The sequence below is a fragment of the Tiliqua scincoides genome, chromosome 5 (genome assembly GCF_035046505.1).
Source record: "Tiliqua scincoides isolate rTilSci1 chromosome 5, rTilSci1.hap2, whole genome shotgun sequence".
Lineage (NCBI taxonomy): Eukaryota > Metazoa > Chordata > Lepidosauria > Squamata > Scincidae > Tiliqua > Tiliqua scincoides.
This window is the reverse complement of record NC_089825.1, coordinates 100,637,243-100,658,241: the sequence shown is the minus strand read 5'-3', so window position 1 is coordinate 100,658,241 and position 20,999 is coordinate 100,637,243. Positions and strand designations below refer to the sequence as shown.

The following is a 20,999-nucleotide window of genomic DNA, read 5'->3' as shown; positions in this document are numbered from 1 at the left end:
CATCTGTGGGATGACAAGTTGCACCTGCTGCAATTCTCTCTTCTATACACTTGTTAAAGGTCCAGCATCCCTAAAGTTGAAAGTTTGAGCACCCCTGCCTTAGAATATCACAGCCATGAAATTAAAAGCAAGCATGCTAAGAAACAGGAGGATATTCCATTTCTTTTTTCCTCCTTTGTAATAAAAAAAAATGTTGAACTTCCATAACTAGGGATGTAGCAGACTTAAGCACAAAATTCCAGATTAACCACATGATTTTGGAATTTTACATGGCAATAATTCAGGCTGTAATTCTATGTACAGTTACCTGGGAGCAAGTACCACTGAATTCAGTGCAACGTATTTCTGAGTAGACATACATAGGGCTGCATAGTGCTCTCAGATTCCAAGATCTCCCTTTGGCCTGCCCCGCGGCACACATGCTGCTGTGATGGGATAAGAAGTGGAACTTCCATCAGGAAGAATTAGAATGTGTAAGGCTTAATATGCAGATGCACCCCAACAGATACCCTAATGGAAAAGCCAACCTAAATTAAGACACTGTGAGATGTGACTGTAAGGCAGAGGTTCTCAAACTGGGTGTCGCAATGCCCCAGGCTGAAGAGCTCTGACTTTGCCCCTTTAAGGGGTGGGGAGGCGGAAGTGCAGCGATGAGATTACCAGGATTGCACCGCTGACAGGGGCTTCAACTTACTTACAAGCAGCAGCTCCAGCTTCCCAGGGGTGCGGGGAGCCCTGTGGAATCCTCTGCAGGGCTCCCCAAGCCTCGGAAAAAGTAAAAATAAAGATGGCAACCCACTTCTGGTTTTTGATTGGATTGCTGCATTCCCCCTTCCCCTGCTGTGGCTCCTGAACTTCCAGTGAATTTGGGAACCACTGCTATAAGGTGATTGAAGTACAGAGAGAATGAAAGCAATAGTTGCTGAGGAATCAGGGTTGCCAAAGATCAGATCAGAACTAGTTTTCATTTTCATTTCCTCTCTTCAGTGGTCCAAGCATTTTCACCTTTAAATTCTTCCTTTGCTCTCTGATATATTTTTTTTTCTTAATCCCCACCATGTTTCTCATGTTTGTTTCTCATGTTTTGCTGTTAACACAGATCTATGGATCAGAAAAATAAGACAAATGTCCGAAAATTTGTCTTACTTGGGTTTCCATCTACCAAGGAAGTGCAAGTGCTTCTGTTTGTGATATTCCTTGTGGCCTACATCCTGACACTCCTAGAGAATATCGCTATCATTACTGTGATCAGAATCAACCCTCACCTCAACAAGCCAATGTATTTCTTCCTCAGCAACCTCTCTTTCCTGGAGACATGGTACATCTGTGTTATTGTCCCCAAACTGTTGGTCAACCTCCTTGTGGAGGACAAGAGTATCTCGTTTGAAGGGTGCATGACACAGCTCTACCTTTTCAGCTCCCTGATATGTACAGAGTGTGTCCTTCTGGCATTCATGGCCTACGACCGATACGTGGCCATCTGCAATCCGCTGCGCTACCCAACCATCGTCACCCACCATCTCTGCATGCAGCTTGCTGTGAGTTCATGGCTAACTGGCTTCTTGGCCTCAATGTTAAAGGTTGTTTTCATATCTCGCCTACCCTTCTGTGGACCAAATATCATCAACCACTTCTTCTGTGATATTTCCCCTCTACTCAATATGGCATGTGAAGATATGACAGTGGCTGAGATAGTGGACTTTGTCTTAGCCTTGATAATTCTGTTGGTCCCACTTTCAGTCACAATAGTATCCTATATCTGCATCATTGGCACCATTTTGTGTATTCCCACTGTACAGGGACGGAAGAAGGCCTTCTCCACGTGTGCTGCCCACCTCACCGTGGTCACCATCTTCTTCTCCGCCACTCTTTTCATGTATGCGCGGCCAAAGAGGATCCATCCATTTGAACTCAACAAATTGGTGTCTGTTGTATACACCATTGTCACTCCAATGTTGAACCCTTTCATCTACTGTTTAAGGAACCAAGAGGTCAAAGGAGCCCTAAAGAAAGCCTTCTGTAGCAGCGCTATCCTCCCCAAAACTTTGGTGCTAGTAACTAATGTTGAAAGTTTCAGATAGTTTATACTGGGAAATATTCTCAAATCTTCTTAGTTTTCCTTTTATTTGCTTGTAGATGCAGGAAGGGAATTCTCAGAGAGGCATGCAATCAAAATCCAAAACAGTATCCCTCCTATGCTGAGCATGTGCTAATGACTGGTTCAGAGGGGAAGTCCAGGTTATTTTAGTAGGGAACTTGTAATAGGGAACTTCTGGATTTCATTCAGTGCACTTTTTTCTTGCAAACCTGGATTTATAGTAAATTAATCTTCATTTCAACAGTTCTTTCTGCACACTTTTTAAAGCATACTTTTAAAAACAGGGTTGTGTGCGTGTCTTCTACTAAAACCATAATAGTTTATGGGAAATAATAGTTTCCCAGCACCGGTGCTGGGTGCCATAAACATGCCATAAAGCACATTTACAGCACCCGATGAGCAGGGAGCACGGAAGCTGGGCCCACCCCGGCCAGGTCCCAGGCCCAGAGCTGGCATGAAGAGAATACTCCACCAGCAGGGGTAGGTGTAACCACTGGTCAGTGGTGTGGCCTCTGGGTGGGCAAGGGGAGGGCAGGTTGGGGGGAGGAACAAGAGCAGGAGGGAAATGGGATTGGTGGAGATCTGCTCTGCTTTATACTGAACACCATGTCAGACAAGGAATATCTCAAGTCTGTGCCTGCAAAATAGCTGGTGCAGACTTGAGAAGCCTCATTGTGGGGCTTGGGGCTTTCCCCAGGAACAGGGGAGGAAAGTCCCCTTCCCCTAAGGAGACCTCTGGCTGCTTCCCAGTGCCTGCTGGATACAGCAGTAGCCGCTGTGGCGCTATTGCTCCAGTAGGCTCTGGGAAGCTCAGGACTGGGCTGTTAGTTCCAGATAAGTGTGTGTAGGACTGCAGGTTTAACCACATAACTCCTGTTTTTTCCTGACATTAGATACTTTCCTATACTTTCCTATGCTAAATGCCACCATTAGCAAGGTATCCCATAAGAACATAAGAAGAGCCCTGCAGGATCAGGCCATCATCTCATCCAGCCTCCTGAAACTCACAGAGGCCCAACAGATGCCACAGGGAACACACAAGACAACAAGAGACCTGCATCCTGGTGCCCTCCCTTGCATCTGGCATTCTGAGGTAGCCCATTTCTAAAGCAGTAGGCTTTTATTTAACCAAATATGCAGGCACCATCCACTGTTCTCTGTTTACAAGGCACGTCGATTCTTCCCACTATTATCCAATGTTTTTATTATCCAAATGATTTTCTAGTTGTCTTTCAGTGCAAACAATTTTGCACATTCAAACACAAATTTTGTTAGAGGTTATATGCATTCCATACGATGTTACTTTTTTTTTTTAAAGGCTTTTCAACTTCTTTCCAGAACATATTTATTTAAATACATTCTCAATCATAGACTGGGTAGCTGTGGTGGTGATTTAGATTTATTGTGCATTTTTGATTGGCTGTTTCTTTCAGCCCAGTCCTAACCATCTTGCCAGCACCAATGCACAACTAGAGTTGAACGCACTTAGGGAGTTGTTTGTTTGTTTGTTTGTTTGTTTGTTTGTTTGTTTTCTCTGCCAAATACAAGTTGCATAGAAAACCACAACAGAGAGTCAAGGATTCTATGTTGAGAAATCAAACCAGACTGGGCTGTAACAAGAATGTGTGGACCTGAGAAGGCAGATTGAACTGGGAAGCAGATAGGATGTCAGAGTACCACTGCCATTTATAGAGCCCCCTTCCTAGCTTGAACACACACTGTTCATTGACCTAGTCTCAGCCCCATTCCTCCACTTTCTTATGCCCATATGCCCACCCCCATGTCCTGCCTACACCCTGCCCTGACTTACCAGCGCAAGGGTTCATTAGGAGGCAGCTGGCCCACGTCTGTGAACATACACTGCTTATGGCAGCAGCCTAACTGCACAAAATAGCATATCACCATTTATGGCAGCCGTAAAGGCCCTTGCACTGATGGAATGCTAGTTCCGGCACTGCAAGAACCCAATAGAATTGGGGCCTAAGCTCTTCATATGCAATGGAGGACTCTGAAAAATGCATGTGAAGAGAGACTTTGCATACAGAACTCACCAGTAGATGGGTGGTCTTCAAAGGAGTAGGCCGCTACCAGTCAGTGTTGACAGTACTGAACCAGGTGGTCCAATGTTGGAGCAAGATGGTCAGGCAGATTCCTGTGACCTGGCTGATCCTGACACCAAATTGCTTCTGACACCACACATCTATAAAGTACAATGTGCAAATCTGTGCTGAAAGAAATGCAGGATCCCACACAGTGCTGCTTCCGCCTTAATCCCATTCATTGCACTGCTCATAATTCCACCGTGTCTGTGAAGACTATTGTGAACCCTGATCCTGCATCTTTCAACTATTATGCATAAACTCCTCATAATGCTCATTTCAGATAACTGCTATATCGTGGTGGCCGCAGAAGCAGTCACCTACTCTTCTTCAGGACAATCACGAGGGTTGAGGATTCCTGTCCTTACAGTCCAGCACTGAAAAGTGGTGGCAAAACCAGGAAAGGCCACAGCCAGTATCATGCAGGTTCACAATGCTAAGTGGATAGGAGTCACTTTTGAGTTTGTGTGTGTATGAGGGTGGGTGTTGCAGGTGTGGTGATCCTACACACTTTGTGATGTTGACTGCAGTACACCCACCCCTGCTACCACCTCTCATTCCCAAAAGATGAAGACTAGAATGCCCCTACTTCCTTGATCGCTGCACAGAGGTCATCACAGCTAGTGCCTGGCATCCACTGGCCTGAACATCCACCTTACTGGCTGTTTCTGCTGCTGCCCCTTGCCAAGGACAAAAGAATGCAACTTGGGGAAGGAAGAGTGCATAGCAGGCAGTGGAGGGCTTTCACTGTCAATGCACAAGTGTAGTACATTTTGATCTTGGGTGCTTAGGCAGTTGATGTGCATCTGTTTACAATTCATATTTCTATACTGGCTCTTTAATGGAGTTTGGCCATGGAGTTGGCCACGGTGAGGACAGCTGGAGTTGGAGTTCATTCTTTAGTTTTGCTAAATTTGTTTTTCCCAATTGCAGGTGCTCAAAGAGGTGGCTGTTGTAACAACAAAATACTTGCTGCTCAAGCAGGGTGCAGTTATTTTGTTTGAATTTTGAGGCAGGCAAGGCTCCATCAAGAATGGGGGCGGGTCATGATAAAAAATGTGGACTTCGTGGCCTGTGGCTCTGAGGTCCCTTACCATCAGTCCACAAAATAAGGACATTACTGTTGTGGGTTACACGCCCCTGGTGGGCAACCAGCATAATGTATATGTGTGTCTCCTGCGCACCTTGAAATAAAAGGAAACAAAAGATTAACTAGGTAAAAATTGATAATAATTCCCCTTGTCAATGCCACTTAATTCTATTTAATTTTATTATATCCAATCTCCAAGGAGCTTGAGGTGGCGTTCATCATTCTTCCTTCTCCACCATTTTATTCTAACTACACCTTGTGAGGTGAGAAATTGACTAATCCAAGGTCACCCAATGAACTTCATGAATGAGCAGGATTGAAACCAAGGCTTCCCTAATCCTAATTGGACATTCTAATCATGATACCTGCATACATTCCATGCATTGGTTATGAGTTTTAAGGTAACGTAGTCTTATCCAAAGCAGAGATCTAAATTCTCCTCATCTAAGCCTACGTCTGAAGTTTGTTACTCAGAGAAGGAAGCTGTTCAGAATTCCCCCTCCCATAAACTGCTGGACAACAATGAATAAATGTATAATTAAAGGATGTATATAATAAAGGATGTATAATTAAAGGATGTATAAAGGATGTATAATTATAATGTATAATTAAAGGATGTATAATTAAAATACCTTGGGTTTCTCTACTCATGCAATAAGAATTTGGGTTAGAAATCTGGAATTAGTACTGAAGAGCTGAAGAATTTAGGAAGGAATTTGTACTGAAGAACTGGAGAACTTCTGGGACCTGATTTGCATTCTTACATACACTGAAACTTCAAGGGACAGTGGGCCCAATCCTATTAAACTTCCCAGCACCGGTGTAGCTGTAGTGCAGCCCCGAGGTAAGGGAAAAACTGTTCCAATACCTTGAGGTGAGCTCTGTGACTACTTCCTCAACACAGGAAGCAGTGCATACCCCATTGGCACAGCAGCACCAGCACTGGAAAATTGAATAGAATTAGGCCAAGTGCCCCTTACAGTACACTGAAAAAAACATTATGTTCTCAATAACCCTTATCATTCTTGAAAGTTCAACTAACAAAGCATAACTCTGAATTAATTCCTGCCAGCTGAGTTTGCCTGGGCATTTTGTAATTCTTATTGACTGTCCCTACTGAAAGTACAATCATGCCAAAAAGAAGAAAGTTCTCTTAGCTCTCTTGATAATTTTATGCACAGGAGATTTCAACTAAATTCTTATCTAGCAACTTGTAAGTTCTGGCAGGTTCGTTGTTCTTCCTGCCAACAATGATATCACAAGGATCTTTTTAAATTCATACTACAAGTCCAGTTCTTTTTAGTTAGAATCAATTTCAATTTTGGGAAAACTGAAAATCAAGTTGAACTGTATTTACAGAAGTTTTGAGTTTCATGCAGTTTTCCTCCCTGTCTACATCATAAAGGGATATTCCCTGCTCAAAACTGAATCGTCATAATAGAGACCTGCAATTGGTAGGAAAAGCTCGCTGAACGAATAAGTTGAAGGTAAATAGTGCAATTCTATTTGTTTGGTTTGGCTTGTTTGGTTTAGAAATGTGATCCTGCACTGTGATCTGTTTCTGGCCCCGAAAAGCAGACAGAAAGTAAGAGGGCAGATTGGACTGGGATAGTGACCAAATAAGAGCCAAGCACTGCAGTTTTATGCTTATTTACTCAGAAGTAAGTCCCATTATATTCAAAGGGTAGAAGTGTTCCAAAATGGTGTTACTTACTTCGCTCAGCAGTAAGTCCATTGCGTTTAGTAAGACTGGCAGCCCAATCCTATCCACACTTTCTTGGGAGTAAGCCTCATTTACTCTAACGGGACTTAATTCAGCATAGACATGCATAGGATTGGGCTGTTAGGTTGTAATCCTATCTTCATCACCGGAAACAAACACCTCTATCAATGGGTCTTACTCCACAGAATGTTTGCTTAGGATAACAGCCCAGCACAGAAATTAGCTCTAATTCACCAATCAATATAGCTTTTCAATTGTAACCTTTTTGCAGGACAGCCTGGAAGTTTAGTTGCTTCTGACCATTGAAAACCTTAGTACAATTGATCTGCTTCTTTTGAAAACATGATGTGAAATATGGCACAGTTTCTCTTCATCTCTCAATAGCAATAGTGTAAATTTACACAGTGGATAGAAGTAGCCTCAGTTGCTCTTTACTAAACTTCATTTGGTGTTTCAAAATCAGCAAATCTGATAGATCTTTTGTTTCACCCCCAAAGGTGATATTGTAGAAGTTATTTGCACATGATTTTATAACAGGAAGTTGGAGAGTGAAGGCAGAGCTTTACACTCAATTGACTATGAATCTGAGATAAGCTGAAGGGTATTGCCCACATTGGGGTGATATTATAAAATGTATTCCCACCCACCCCCGCTGCATTTATTGTATTTATTTCACAACCTCCCAACATGATATGACTGGTGTCAGTGAATCAGGGATATTGCTGCATTACCTAAAGTGACATCTTATAAGAGGCAACTTACAGGCAGGTAAGTTTTTAAAAATGTGGGTTTTATTAATTGATTATAGAAACTCAGAAAACAATGGTAATGAACAACCATATTTTTTAAATATTTATATTTAGTAGAAATATGTGGGATGTGACTATGTATTATTTCTGCATTACTGTGGCATATTTGTATAAACAATTTTTAAATTTATTTATTTTTTTAAAAAATGCATTTCCATTAAAAAAAATAGTGCTAGTATTAATTATCCCCAGCCCTAAATTGCATCCCTAAAATGCATTCCAGAATGTTTGCGAGAATCACTTCTCGCAACATGAAATGAAGGACAACAATGCTAAAAGACCAGAGAATAATCCTTCAGGATCAGGTTCACCAGACATCCTCTTTTTCCAGAACCTGTCCTCTTTTTTAGCCTCGTGTCTTGGCAATGTCCTCCTTTTCCCTGGCCCTTGCAGATAGCACATAGTCTTCTTTTCATTAATAAATTAATAATAATTAATATGGTGTTTAAATTAACCACATGAAATCACTAGATAAGTGTTTTTAGCTTTTATTTTGTCATGTCCTACATTTTCCTACATTTTGGGGTGCCTTGTCCTCTTTTGCTGCTATGACATCAGGATCCTAACTTAATAATAATCTGTTAACCAGAGGCCAGGCAGAAGCATTTGACTGAAACTGAAACAGAACATTTCAGAATAGCAAATGGGAACAATGAATATTTTATTTAGATGTGGTCTCGTTTTCTGTTTGAGTTGGAATTCTTTGAGGTGTAACCTCTGTGATTATTTGCAGTAATTTATGGTGGAATGACTGGCCGAAAAGTCAAGAAAAAAAAGAAAAGAGCACAGAAGGTGGTAAATCTCATTAGCAAGAATGTGGTTGATTGTTATCAATAGAATTTTATTTTCAACTAATGAGGAGAGGTGAAAGGAGCATTTCCAAGTCTAATTTTCTCTACATTAAAGGAAGCTCGGCTCAGATATGGAATTCGGGGTCCAATTCTATCCAACTTTCCTGCAGTGATGTAGCTGTGCCAACAAGGTGTGCAGTCACAGAGGCCTCCTTGAGTTAAGGGAACATTTATTCACTTACCCCAGGACTGCATTGAGGCTGCATCAGCACTGGGAAGTTAGACAGGATTGGGCCCTCAGTCTTTTTCTTCCTTCAAAATGTACTTTTAATATTCTATAATCTGAGCAAATACATCTGAGAATGAGATGCAAAACTTCAGAATAAAATTCATATGAACTGAGTGAAGCTCAGTGAATTTCAAACTAAGATGAATATCCTATACCTCACGGAGGTTTCAATTTTTACATTCTCTATTCACTGTTTAAATTAATGGATTGCATCCAAGAATCCTTTTCAGAGCTTTGTCCAACAGAAAAAGTCTTTATTTTATTTATTTTTCACACTGCCCTTCCTTCAAAGAGCTCAGGGTGGTTTACACAGCTGCTCCTCCCCTCTTTCTTGTCCTCACAACAACCCTGTGAGGTAGGTGAGGCTGAGAGAAAGTGACTGGCCCAAGGTCACCCAGGAAGCTTTGTGGCTGAGGGGGGATTTGAACCTGCATCATCCAGGTCTAAGTCCACCTCCCAAACCATTACACCACCCTGGCTCTCTGCAATGGAAGGAGCATTCTTCTAACAGAGGAAGCCTTCCACCATGAGAGAAGGAGTCCCTTCTATTGGATGATACAGCTTTTATTGAAAGAAGAAAACATTTGGATCCAGCCCTATCCTGATACCATTTTTCCTTCCTCCCTTCCTTCATTGTTCCTTTTCTCATGATCCTGTTATTGTCTTCTTATTACTGCAGATCTATGGACCAAAAGAATATCAGCAATGTCCAGGAATTTATCTTGCTTGGATTTCCAACCACCATGGAAGTACAAGTGCTTCTGTTTGTGATATTCCTTGTGGCCTACATCCTGACACTCCTAGAGAATATCACTATCATTTCTGTGATTAGAATCAACCCTCATCTTAACAAGCCAATGTATTTCTTCCTCAGCAACCTCTCCTTCCTGGAGACATGGTACATCTGTGTTATTGTCCCCAAACTATTGGTCAACTTCCTTGTGGAGGACAAGAGTATCTCATTTGTAGGGTGCATGACACAGCTCTACTTTTTCAGCTCCCTCTTATGTACGGAGTGTGTCCTTCTGGCAGTCATGGCCTATGACCGATATGTGGCCATCTGCAATCCGCTGCGCTACCCAACCATCCTCACCTACCATCTCTGCCTGCAACTAACGGTGGCTTCATGGTTCATTGGTTTCTTCATCTCAATGCTGAAAGTTATCTTCATATCTCGTCTATCCTTCTGTGGGCCCAATAAGATAAATCACTTCTTCTGTGACATTTCCCCCCTGCTAAATATGGCATGTGAAGATATGACTGTGGCTGAAATAGTGGACTTTGTCTTGGCCTTGCTAATTCTTTCAGTCCCACTCTCAGTCACTGTCATTTCCTATGTTTGCATCCTTGGCACCATTTTGCGTATTCCCACTGTACAAGGACGAAAGAAGGCCTTCTCCACATGCGCTTCCCATCTCACTGTGGTCATCATCTTCTTTTCAACAACTATTTTCATGTATGTACGGCCAAAGAGGATTTATCCTTTCGAGCTTAACAAACTGGTGTCCGTTGTATACACCATTGTCACGCCAATGTTGAACCCTTTCATCTACTGTTTAAGGAACCAAGAGGTCAAACGAGCCCTTAAAAAAGCCTTTTGTACCTCCACTGCCATCCTCCATCATTCAGTTCCATTTACTAATGTTGAACAAGCCAGATAATTTGACCCTAAATATATTCCCAAAGTTTATCAATTTTCTCTTTAATTTCCTGGTAGGTGGATAAGTAGAGGGGGAACATTTCCAAAGATAGCCCTAGGTATGTTGTTTCCTAGATAAGAACATCCAAATCCTTATACAGTAAAGCTGTAATGGCATTCAATTTTGATAAGAAGCTGATAAATTTGGGGGTAACACTTTATAATAATAACCAACATAATAAGAACTTGGTTTTTCAGAATGCTTTTTGGTATAAATCTGATATTTCAATTTCAATTTCAATATTGTTATTTAATCTTTCTATATTACATACATACATTGACATCCTTCAGTCTTGGAAGACTATGGTATCACACTCTGAATTGTGCTTTCTCCATTAATGGTGCTTACTCCATTAACTCTAATTAAATATAGATGCTAAAGATCTATCATTCTCTAATCTGAAACCATGAAATATAGAAGTTCTTTTTTTCTGTGCAATTTCTTAAAAAGGGACTGGTAAAACTTCTGTGAAACAATGGAACTTGCAAGGAGATAAAAGATTATTTTTTAAATGTTGATTTATATTTTCAAATTGTATCATATGCAACAAACAATAACATGTTGGTGAAGATATATCTCTTCCAGCAGGCTTGTGATTTACAATTCACTCAATTTTTTTTAGCTTTTATCCTCCTTGTAACTTTACTGTTTTTATGGTATCTGTTAATGTGTTTTAATATGTTTTTATCTGTTTGTTAAATTATGTTTTAATCTGTTTTTAACATGTTGTAAGCTGCCCTGGGTCCCTTTGGGGAGAAGGGTGGGGTATAAATAAAGTTCATTATTATTATTATTATTATTATTATTATTATTATTATTATTATTATTATTATTATTATATTTACCACCACACTTCCTTATTTTTTTAAATGCCTTCTTTTTAAATAGTTTTGTTGCTTTTAACTCTTGAAAAGTGCTCATCTGTAAGCAGATGACCTCAGTGGAGGCAGAAGGGCTGGATAATTTTTTTAAAAACATCAATAATAGATAAAGGATCTGAATTCAACATAGCCTTGTGAGGAAAAAATAAAAATGAGAGAAGAGGAAAATACTAAAAATAATAATTCTGAAGGTAAATTCTGGTAATATGGACCAGGGGTCTCTAAACTTTTCAGCCAATGGGCCACATCAAATATCTGGCACAGTGTCAAGGGCTGGGGAAAAAAATTAAATATAAAATTTAAATACATTAGCAATAGATCTTAGACGAAATGAACAAATATGTCAATGGGCTCAAATGTCCAGGATTTCTCCAAGCACCAACACAGCCCAAGAAATAAAGAAAATACTGAAATGGACCCCCCTTCCCCCACCCGACAAGCACAACTCTGGTTGTGTTTGGTTAGCTGGGCCAGAGGCTCTCAGGGGATTAGAGGCTGGGCGCAGGCTGGATAGAGGCCCTTCGCGGACCAAATCTAGCCCCCGGGCCGGTGTCTGAAAACCCCTGATATGAACTAACATGATATCCTATGGATAGTTAAATTTTTTTTAAAGATAAAATAAGAAAACAGCAACCTGCCATTTGTTAACATTTGTTGCACAGAACGTGCTGAAATGAGCATGTGAGACAAAATACATGATAATCCCGTTAACCCCCTTACCCCATGGCAAATTATCCTCTGCTGTGAAAATGGTGGTGTGCATACAGTTCTTTGGGATCAGAGTTTTATGTTTCAGGAAGACCAAGTAGACATTTGGGGGCAAACAGCAACTTGTTTGGGGAGAGGGGTTGATTTTTGGCATAGAGATAGTGCAGGGGTAAAGTACTGATCCATCTATGGCATGCTATGGTCCAGAGCTGGATTGACTCTGCCATTTGGCTGATTACTTGTATATAAAAGGAACCCGTTTCAGTCTTCTTCTGTGGGGAAAAATGTCTTAAAACCCATTTTAATTACTATGAGCAACGTCCAGCCAAATTTAGTAGTTGCATTTTAATTAGCAAATTTAATAGTCCCCTTTCTGCGCACTTTGGCATTTAATCATGCTGGCCACATGACCACAGAAGTTGTCTTCGGACAGTGCTGGCTCCCTCAGCTTGGAGATGGAGATAAGCACTGCCCCCTAGAGTCAGGCATGACTGTGCAAGGGAAACCTCTGCCTTTACCTTTTTATCACACTAGGAGATGTTTCAGCACATGGTTTCAATCTCCTTTTGAAATCCTTACCGGGCCTCCCAGCATTAGCAGGTACAGATCTTAGTAGCCCCATAGGGCAGAATGGAATGTTATTCGGGGTAAGAGGAAAATATTATCTTACCCTGCGGAGACCTCCAGCATGTGCATGATGAGTACTGGTTATTGTGCAGGTGATTCGGCACTGCTGCACCGGTGCTTGTTAGTGGGCTTTATCCAGCTGTACCCAGCTGTGAACTGTATCCAAAGAAAGTGAATCCTGACTAAGCACCATTCAAATCAATGGGACTTCAGTAGTCACAGCTAACTTTTCTCACTGATTTCGGCAGTGTTGAGAATTCACGACCTTTAAATATAGCCCAAAATAAATATATAGCTGGCAATAAATTCAACTCAAGTTTGCACAAATTGTCATTGGTGAATGTCTTTCAATTCACGTTACAAGGAAATGATATGAAAATGATAATCCCTCTTACATTGCATTTTTTTCCTACTTTTTGGACTAAGTTCCATTGACTTCCTTCAGACTTACTTTTGAATACACATACATAATTTTGTGTTATTATTGTGCCTTGCCTTAAATGCATGTATTGTGTAATCCTCAGAATAAATAAAACAAACAAAAGATTGTATTCTAAGGTTTCCTTTCTGCAACAGGAGGAGACAGGACTCTTCCTTCTGGAAATGACTCCTTACTAGAAACTATGCAGCAATAATTTAAATTACTAACCAAGGACCCAATCGTATTCAATTTTTCAGTGCCAATGCAGTCGGAATGCAGCCCAGAGGCAAGGCAACAAATATTCCCTTACCCTGAGGAGGCCTTCATGCCTGCCCCCACCACAGAATGCAGCACATACCCCATTGGCATGCCTGCATCAGTGCTGAAAAGTTGAATAGAATTAGGCTTCAAGAGACCAAATTATAGAAAGGACACTGTGAGAAATTTACTCATGGTAACATTACAGTGAGAGCTCTGAGAACCAAAGAGATGGTCAACAGAGACTGGCCCAGCCAGGAAGGTACATGATCTTATATTTGAAACCCAGCTTGATACATATTGATTTATTAAAACTGACACAGTAGAAACTATCAATTCATAGGAATGTGTACAGAAAGTATCACAGCCAATCTAATGAGTGAGGGTCACTTTAATATGGGGAAAAAAACAACATGTTTACCACTTTTGTTGAGGTAAACAAACCCATCCTCCTGCCATAGGCCGGCCTGCTGCCTGCCCTCTCCTGCCCTGAAAATCCTCCTTCCTACCCTCCCCACGCCCCCCAGACCCCTGCACCAGCCTGACGCGACCTGCACAGACTTACCTTATTACCTGTCCAACAGGGCTTGGGCTGGCCTCCTGAGGCAGGTGCACATCTGTGTGCCAGCCTCACTCCTCCAGAGTCATCACAGAAGTGCCTTATGACACTTTTGCCCCACTCTTTGGCCAGTGCAGGAGACTTGTGCCGGCCGAGAGCACCCTCTGAATTGCACCCTAAGATACATATGATAAGAAAAGAAAGCTGCATCTTCCTTTTCTTGAGGACATTTTCCAAAATCAAGTCCAAAATTGACCTGTGGTTAGTTGACCTGTGCCATATTTCTCAACTTTCCTCACATTAGTTACCCCATTATAACCCAATGTTCTCTTATAACAATCCTCTTTTCTCTATATCAAAGCACAGTCATGTTCTACTAATTAATTTTGAACTATAGAAGAGGCGACTTGCTGAATTTCTTTGTCCCATGGACCATGGGCAAAGGGCCAAAATCTGCTTCCAGGAAACCAAGGACTCCTTCTGCAGGAGGAGAGAAATTCTAGCATACAACTCAAAGAAAGGAAATACATTTATACTGTAAATCCTACATAGGCTTAGAACTCAAAGAAGGAAACCAAACTGATAAACAACTTAAAGTGAATAAAATATCAGAGCCATTGCAAGTTCAGAGGATGCCTTTGATTTTAGTCTAATCTTTTTATTCAAAGGTTTTAATCAACTGGATGTTTCAATTCTTATGATGTATACCACTTTGAGCACAAGAGAGGTGCTCAAAGTAGGGGGTATATAAGTCTGTTAAATATTTCCATGCTGCAATGGTAGAGTTCAACATGAGTGCATACAAAATCAAAAACATTTTAGGCAAGGCATAATTCTAGTTACAATACCACTTTATTTCACTTTTTAGGCATGAACCAATTCATCATGCTTTCATATATATCAAGGCCATGGGAAAACACAATAATTAAAATTATAACCACTAATCTCTTCAGGTATTCTTTCTTGCCAACTTTCGGACAACAACATTGAATAAAGCCCTCTTCATAGCTTGGTTACGAAGGCTGTAGATGATAGGGTTTAACATGGGAGTCACAACAAAGTAAACAATGGAGGGGGCCATCCCCTGGTCTTCATCATTTGGTGAGGTCGGTTTCAAGTACCTATAGAAAATAGTTCCATAATATACCACAACAATGGTCAAGTGAGATGTGCAAGTGGAGAAGGCTTTCTGTCTCCCTTCTTTGGAGCTGATTCTCAACACAGCAGGGATGATGAGAACATAGGATCCAAATGTTATCACTATCGCACCTACACCTACAGTTGAGGCGAGGGTGAGAAGTGCCATGTGGTTTGCAAAAGTGTCGCTGCAGGAGAGCTTGAACAGTTGTGGCAGTTCACAGCAAAAATGGTGGATTATGTTAGGACCACAAAAGTCTAAAGTAGTCAACAGACTGACATCTAAGACTGCAGGGAGAAGGGCAGTGAGGAGTGCACCACACAACAACTGAGAAGTGACCCTTGTGCTCATCATCACTGAATAGTGCAGTGGTTGACAGATTGCTACATACCGATCGTAAGCCATCACAGCGAGGAGGAGGCCCTCTCCAATACAACAATACACTACGAAGAAGGCCTGAGTGAAGCAATTGTGTAGTGAGATTGCCTTTTGCCCTGTAAGGAAGTTCTCTAGCATCTTGGGAACAGTAACAGAGGAGAAAACAATATCAAACAACGCTAAATTAGAAAGAAAGACATACATGGGTGTATGAAGATTAGGGTCTAACTTTATCGCCAAAATGATAGCCAGATTGCCAAACATGGTCATCAGATAAACCAACTGGAACACTAAAAAGAGTAAAATCTGAAAGTGTGGATCACTAGAGAGTCCCAAGATGATGAATTCAGTCACTCTGGTGTGATTATCCATGCTGTATGTAGAGATGCTTGATGTCCTGGACAATGGAAAGGACAAAGTGAAGGGGGGGGAAAGCCCATGTATTGTATTTCCAGTACAGTCTTTCCAATTCATGCAACCAGTGAGGGATCACATGTAGATAAAAGATGTTGCATACCCTAAACTGAATGTGGAATGTGGTATAGAACTTGGTGCTACATCATCAACCCACAGCATGACCTAGGAGCTGATAGGGTTTATCATCTTGAAAGAGCAGATATCCTGTTGAGAAGCAGTTGAGGAGCAGAATCAGGTGATAATCCCATCTCTGCCCCTTCCTCCTCCCAACCAAACAGTTGATTCTTTCACATGGCTGCTGTCCTGGATTTGGACACATTAGTCACTTCAAGTCAAAGCCTTTCATGTTTGACCTGCACTGACCCAAAGCCAGTCCTGCTCCCAGCAAACATAATCTAATTTCTGCATGATGCTTTCCCACAGCTGAATAAGACCCAGTCACTCAGGAGAGGCATAGATAGGCAAGATTGGTTCTGATGGAGCATTCATGCCCACCACAAGACCATCAGGACAGATCAACCTCTTGATCCCTGGTACAGATGGCAGAGGTAGCATCCAATATGCCATCAGGGGCTGGACAGGAAGTGTCATGAGAGGCCCAGTGCATGATCCCATGTCCCAAAGCAACTTGACACCAGCACTGGTGATGGCTTGTTGAAAGCCATCTTAGCTTGTTGAAAGTGAACATCTTGCCTCATATTTGATGACAATCACAAACCACTGGTGCCCATATGTTATCTGTGATTTTTGGCTGCTAAAGACAGACAGTCCAGCATCCCATTGAGGGTGGAAGTGAGAATTAATCAGGAGTAGAAAATTGGCAAAATTGAGGCAGGGAGTCTGCTTCAGTTTGGTTGTGCCCACCCCAGTTCTGCTTGCTGCAATCATTTGGGAAGGGATGTTTTCAGCTTCAAATGTCCACTTCATGCCTCACCTAGACTAATCCCTTTCAGTACAAGCTCAAGTTATATTTTTGTACCCACAATTTAAAGAAAGGACTATAAGCTGAAAACAGCTGATATTTGACTTTCTCTCACAATCATGAAATGTGTGTAATCCCTGTCGATTTGGCTATGTATCCTGCATTAAACAGAATCAAAGAATCATAACCATGAAGGGTACAAATATGGATATTGTGTCTATAATTCAATGATTTTCAACCATTTTCATCTTAAGGCACAATGACATTAAAATTGTCAAGGCACACCCTCACTTTTTGGACAATTGACAAGGCACACCATGCTATTGGTGGGGGGCTCACATCCCCCAATGGCCCTACTAATAAATGACCTTCCCCCAAACTCCCACAGCACACCTGCAGACCATTCATGGCACACCAGTGTGCCTTGGCACAATGGTTGAAAATGGCTGCTATAATTCACAAACAGTTGACATTTCATTTGACCAAATGAATTAAATCTAAGTTCATACTTACACCACCATCTTGCAGGTTGGATATCTGGGCTACTAAAGTTCCAAGGGCTTCTTTGGATGAAATCCTCACTGTCATGCTTCCAGGAGGGGGCCAAGAGAAAATTAGGATAGAAAGTAGAATAAGATACACTGGCTCCCTGGATATGTATGGCTGCATCAACACTTTTGCATAGGTGCAGTCTGTCTGTTGTGGTGCTTTCACTCAGGTGTGATTGCGCTGAGCCAGCCAGGGGACTTACTGTAGATGCGGAAAAGTGATAAGACTCTGTGAGCACTTTTAGCCCTGTTCTTTATTGTCTCAGTAAGATATGATATTCATCTTTGATTAGTCCAATATGTATCGCTTCACTTTGGACCTGGCCCAAGTCATTTGCAGTTTAGCATGTTCATATAATCCCTGAAGTCTCATTTGTGTCCGCCAAGGTCTCCAAATTTAATACAACTTCATTTTTCTCCTTCACTATCAAAGTACATTAGAGTACAGAGATACAATGAACATTGCAACAAAATATGTTCAGTAGTTCTTAAAGGGATAAAATCATTCAGGTGTATCAATCATTACCCCTGAACTCACTTACTTGGTTGTAATATGAATCAAACTGAATTAACATCCCTTCTAATTAATGCAAATATCTAATGGGGTGTTGTTAATATTATTAATGGAACTCTACAATTTAAACATATAGGACTAAATTCAGAGAAGTTAGGGTCCAACCCTGAGCCCTGCAGGCTGGCTTACCGCCAGCATGCACTGTTGCAGATGTGTCGTGTCATAAGGCATGTTTGTAAGCCCTTACCATGAGCCCAGCAGCAGAGTTAGCCCAGAGTGAACCTGCATTGGGTCAGCTCTGGTGCTGGACCCACATTCTGCCACCTGGTGGTTGCCTGGTGGAGAGATAAGTGGGGGTGAAGGGGAGGCAGTGGGAGGCATTCTGGGGTTGGGAACGTGGGGGAGGGTGGGAGGACAGTGGGAAGGAGGTGTGGTGGGGAGAGAGTGGGGCGGGACTAGTGGAGCTCAGCTCTATTTCAGCTCTATAATCTTCCATTTGAGATGTGGTGACCAGGACTGTAGTCAGTATTCCAAATGTGGCCATAGCATAAATTTCTAGAAAGGTATTAAAAGAGTAGCAGTTTTATTTACAGTTCATTTCTTAATGATACATAGTTTGGAACTTTAGAGGAATAAAATCCCTAGCTGGTAAATTTAAATAAGTTTGCTGGAACATCTGCCGAGAAGGAAAACAGGAACCAAAAATGAAAACATTGAGAGAACATACCAGCCCCCAGCCCTGCACATATTTGATGTGACACAAACAAATCTAAAGTTTTCACACTGCTGCCAAGCATGAAGTTGGAGGTCAGGCAAGAACGGTTGGTGAGTGACAAGCACTAATGTTCTCCGTGTTCTCCTGTCTAACCGCACTGTAAAGCCATTTAAGCAAAAGGACATCAAACACACCTTGTGGTAGTGAATGTGATAGACCGATTTTGCACTCATGATAAAGGCCATCATTTTGCGTTCTGGCTGTGGCAAGCTTTATGGCTTCATGAAATGCCTTCTAAGTGCACATATCTGGGCCACAGCCGGAGATGGCGTGTAGGATTCCACTTGTAGTGGCGATTTAGAGGATCCCGGCCAACTTTAGTAAGTCAGTAGGGTAGGCGTAAAAGAGTGGGGATGGACAAATCTGGGTAGAATAGGAGAACATTGGGGGCATGTCGGAGATGGGTGGGGTATCACCAGGTTTGGGTGACATGTGCCCTAATGCTATCCACTCTGCATCCAACCAACACACCCCATTTATTGCCTCAGACTTGTGTCACATAGAGTGGCTGTAGGTTTATTGAGACCCATTGGTGGTCACAGGGTTATGCAGGAATAAGAGCAAATATTTTGTAAGTCTTGCCTCACAAACCTTATAGAATTCTTTGAAAAGGTCAACAGGCATGTGGATGCGGGAGAACCCGTGGACATTATATATCTGGACTTTCAGAAGGCGTTTGACACGGTCCCTCACCAAAGGCTACTGAAAAAACTCCACAGTCAGGGAATTAGAGGACAGGTCCTCTCGTGGATTGAGAACTGGTTGGAGGCCAGGAAGCAGAGAGTGGGTGTCAATGGGCAATTTTCACAATGGAGAGAGGTGAAAAGCGGTGTGCCCCAAGGATCTGTCCTGGGACCAGTGCTTTTCAACCTCTTCATAAATGACCTGGAGACAGGGTTGAGCAGTGAAGTGGCAAAGTTTGCAGACGACACCAAACTTTTCCGAGTGGTAAAGACCAGAAGTGATTGTGAGGAGCTCCAGAAGGATCTCTCCAGACTGGCAGAATGGGCAGCAAAATGGCAGATGCGCTTCAATGTCAGTAAGTGTAAAGTCATGCACATTGGGGCAAAAAATCAAAACTTTAGATATAGGCTGATGGGTTCTGAGCTGTCTGTGACAGATCAGGAGAGAGATCTTGGGGTGGTGGTGGACAGGTCAATGAAAGTGTCGACCCAATGTGCGGCGGCAGTGAAGAAGGCCAATTCTATGCTTGGGATCATTAGGAAGGGTATTGAGAACAAAACGGTTAGTATTATAATGCCGTTGTACAAATCGATGGTAAGGCCACACCTGGAGTATTGTGTCCAGTTCTGGTCGCCGCATCTCAAAAAAGACATAGTGGAAATGGAAAAGGTGCAAAAGAGAGCGACTAAGATGATTACGGGGCTGGGGCAGCTTCCTTATGAGGAAAGGCTACGGCGTTTGGGCCTCTTCAGCCTAGAAAAGAGACGCTTGAGGGGGGACATGATTGAGACATACAAAATTATGCAGGGGATGGACAGAGTGGATAGGGAGATGCTCTTTACACTCTCACATAATACCAGAACCAGGGGACATCCACTAAAATTGAGTGTTGGGCGGGTTAGGACAGACAAAAGAAAATATTTCTTTACTCAGCGCGTGGTCGGTCTGTGGAACTCCTTGCCACAGGATGTGGTGCTGGCGTCTAGCCTAGACGCCTTTAAAAGGGGATTGGACGAGTTTCTGGAGGAAAAATCCATTATGGGGTACAAGCCATGATGTGTATGCGCAACCTCCTGATTTTAGGAATGGGTTAAGTCAGAATGCCAGATGTAGGGGAGAGCACCAGGATGAGGTCTCTTGTTATCTGGTGTGCTCCCTGGGGCATTTGGTGGGCCGCTGTGAGATACAGGAAGCTGGACTAGATGGGCCTATGGCCTGATCCAGTGGGGCTGTTCTTATGTTCTTATGTTCTTATGTTCTTATTTACCCTTATAACTCCCATGTCTCCTGATCTCCCCACCACCACCACCATAGCAGATTGCATGGCCCATTTTGGCATGGCTACATGCTATGGCAGGGGAAAGAACAGGATTGGACTGTCAGTTACAAATATTACATCTTTTCAAAAGCAAAGTGCTCCATCATCCTGATCAGTTTGATTATCTTCTTCTATTCCAATCCTATGATCTTCCTTTTGAGATGAGGTGACCAGGACTCCACCAGTATTCCAAATATGGCTACATCACAGACTATTATAAAGGTATTATAATGTAGCAGTTTTTTTTCAGTT

General features: G+C 42.1%; 2 protein-coding genes across 2 annotated transcripts; both read left to right on the top strand.

The window, feature by feature from the left end:
• Positions 1-1,103: 1,103 nt before the first annotated feature.
• Positions 1,104-2,081, top strand: LOC136652618 (olfactory receptor 6B1-like). Its single transcript, XM_066629548.1, has one exon. It carries the CDS (start codon positions 1,104-1,106, stop codon positions 2,079-2,081), a length of 978 nt encoding a protein of 325 aa, XP_066485645.1.
• A 7,501-nt stretch (positions 2,082-9,582) lies between these two features.
• Positions 9,583-10,560, top strand: LOC136652617 (olfactory receptor 6B1-like). The gene has a single exon (XM_066629547.1). The coding sequence runs from the start codon at positions 9,583-9,585 to the stop codon at positions 10,558-10,560; it is 978 nt and encodes a 325-aa protein (XP_066485644.1).
• The last annotated feature ends 10,439 nt before the right edge of the window (positions 10,561-20,999 follow it).

Bases quoted from the DNA above. Each gene is read 5' to 3' on its own strand.
- LOC136652618 (XM_066629548.1), top strand. From the start codon at position 1,104: ATGGATCAGAAAAATAAGACAAATGTCCGAAAATTTGTCTTACTTGGG.
- LOC136652617 (XM_066629547.1), top strand. From the start codon at position 9,583: ATGGACCAAAAGAATATCAGCAATGTCCAGGAATTTATCTTGCTTGGA.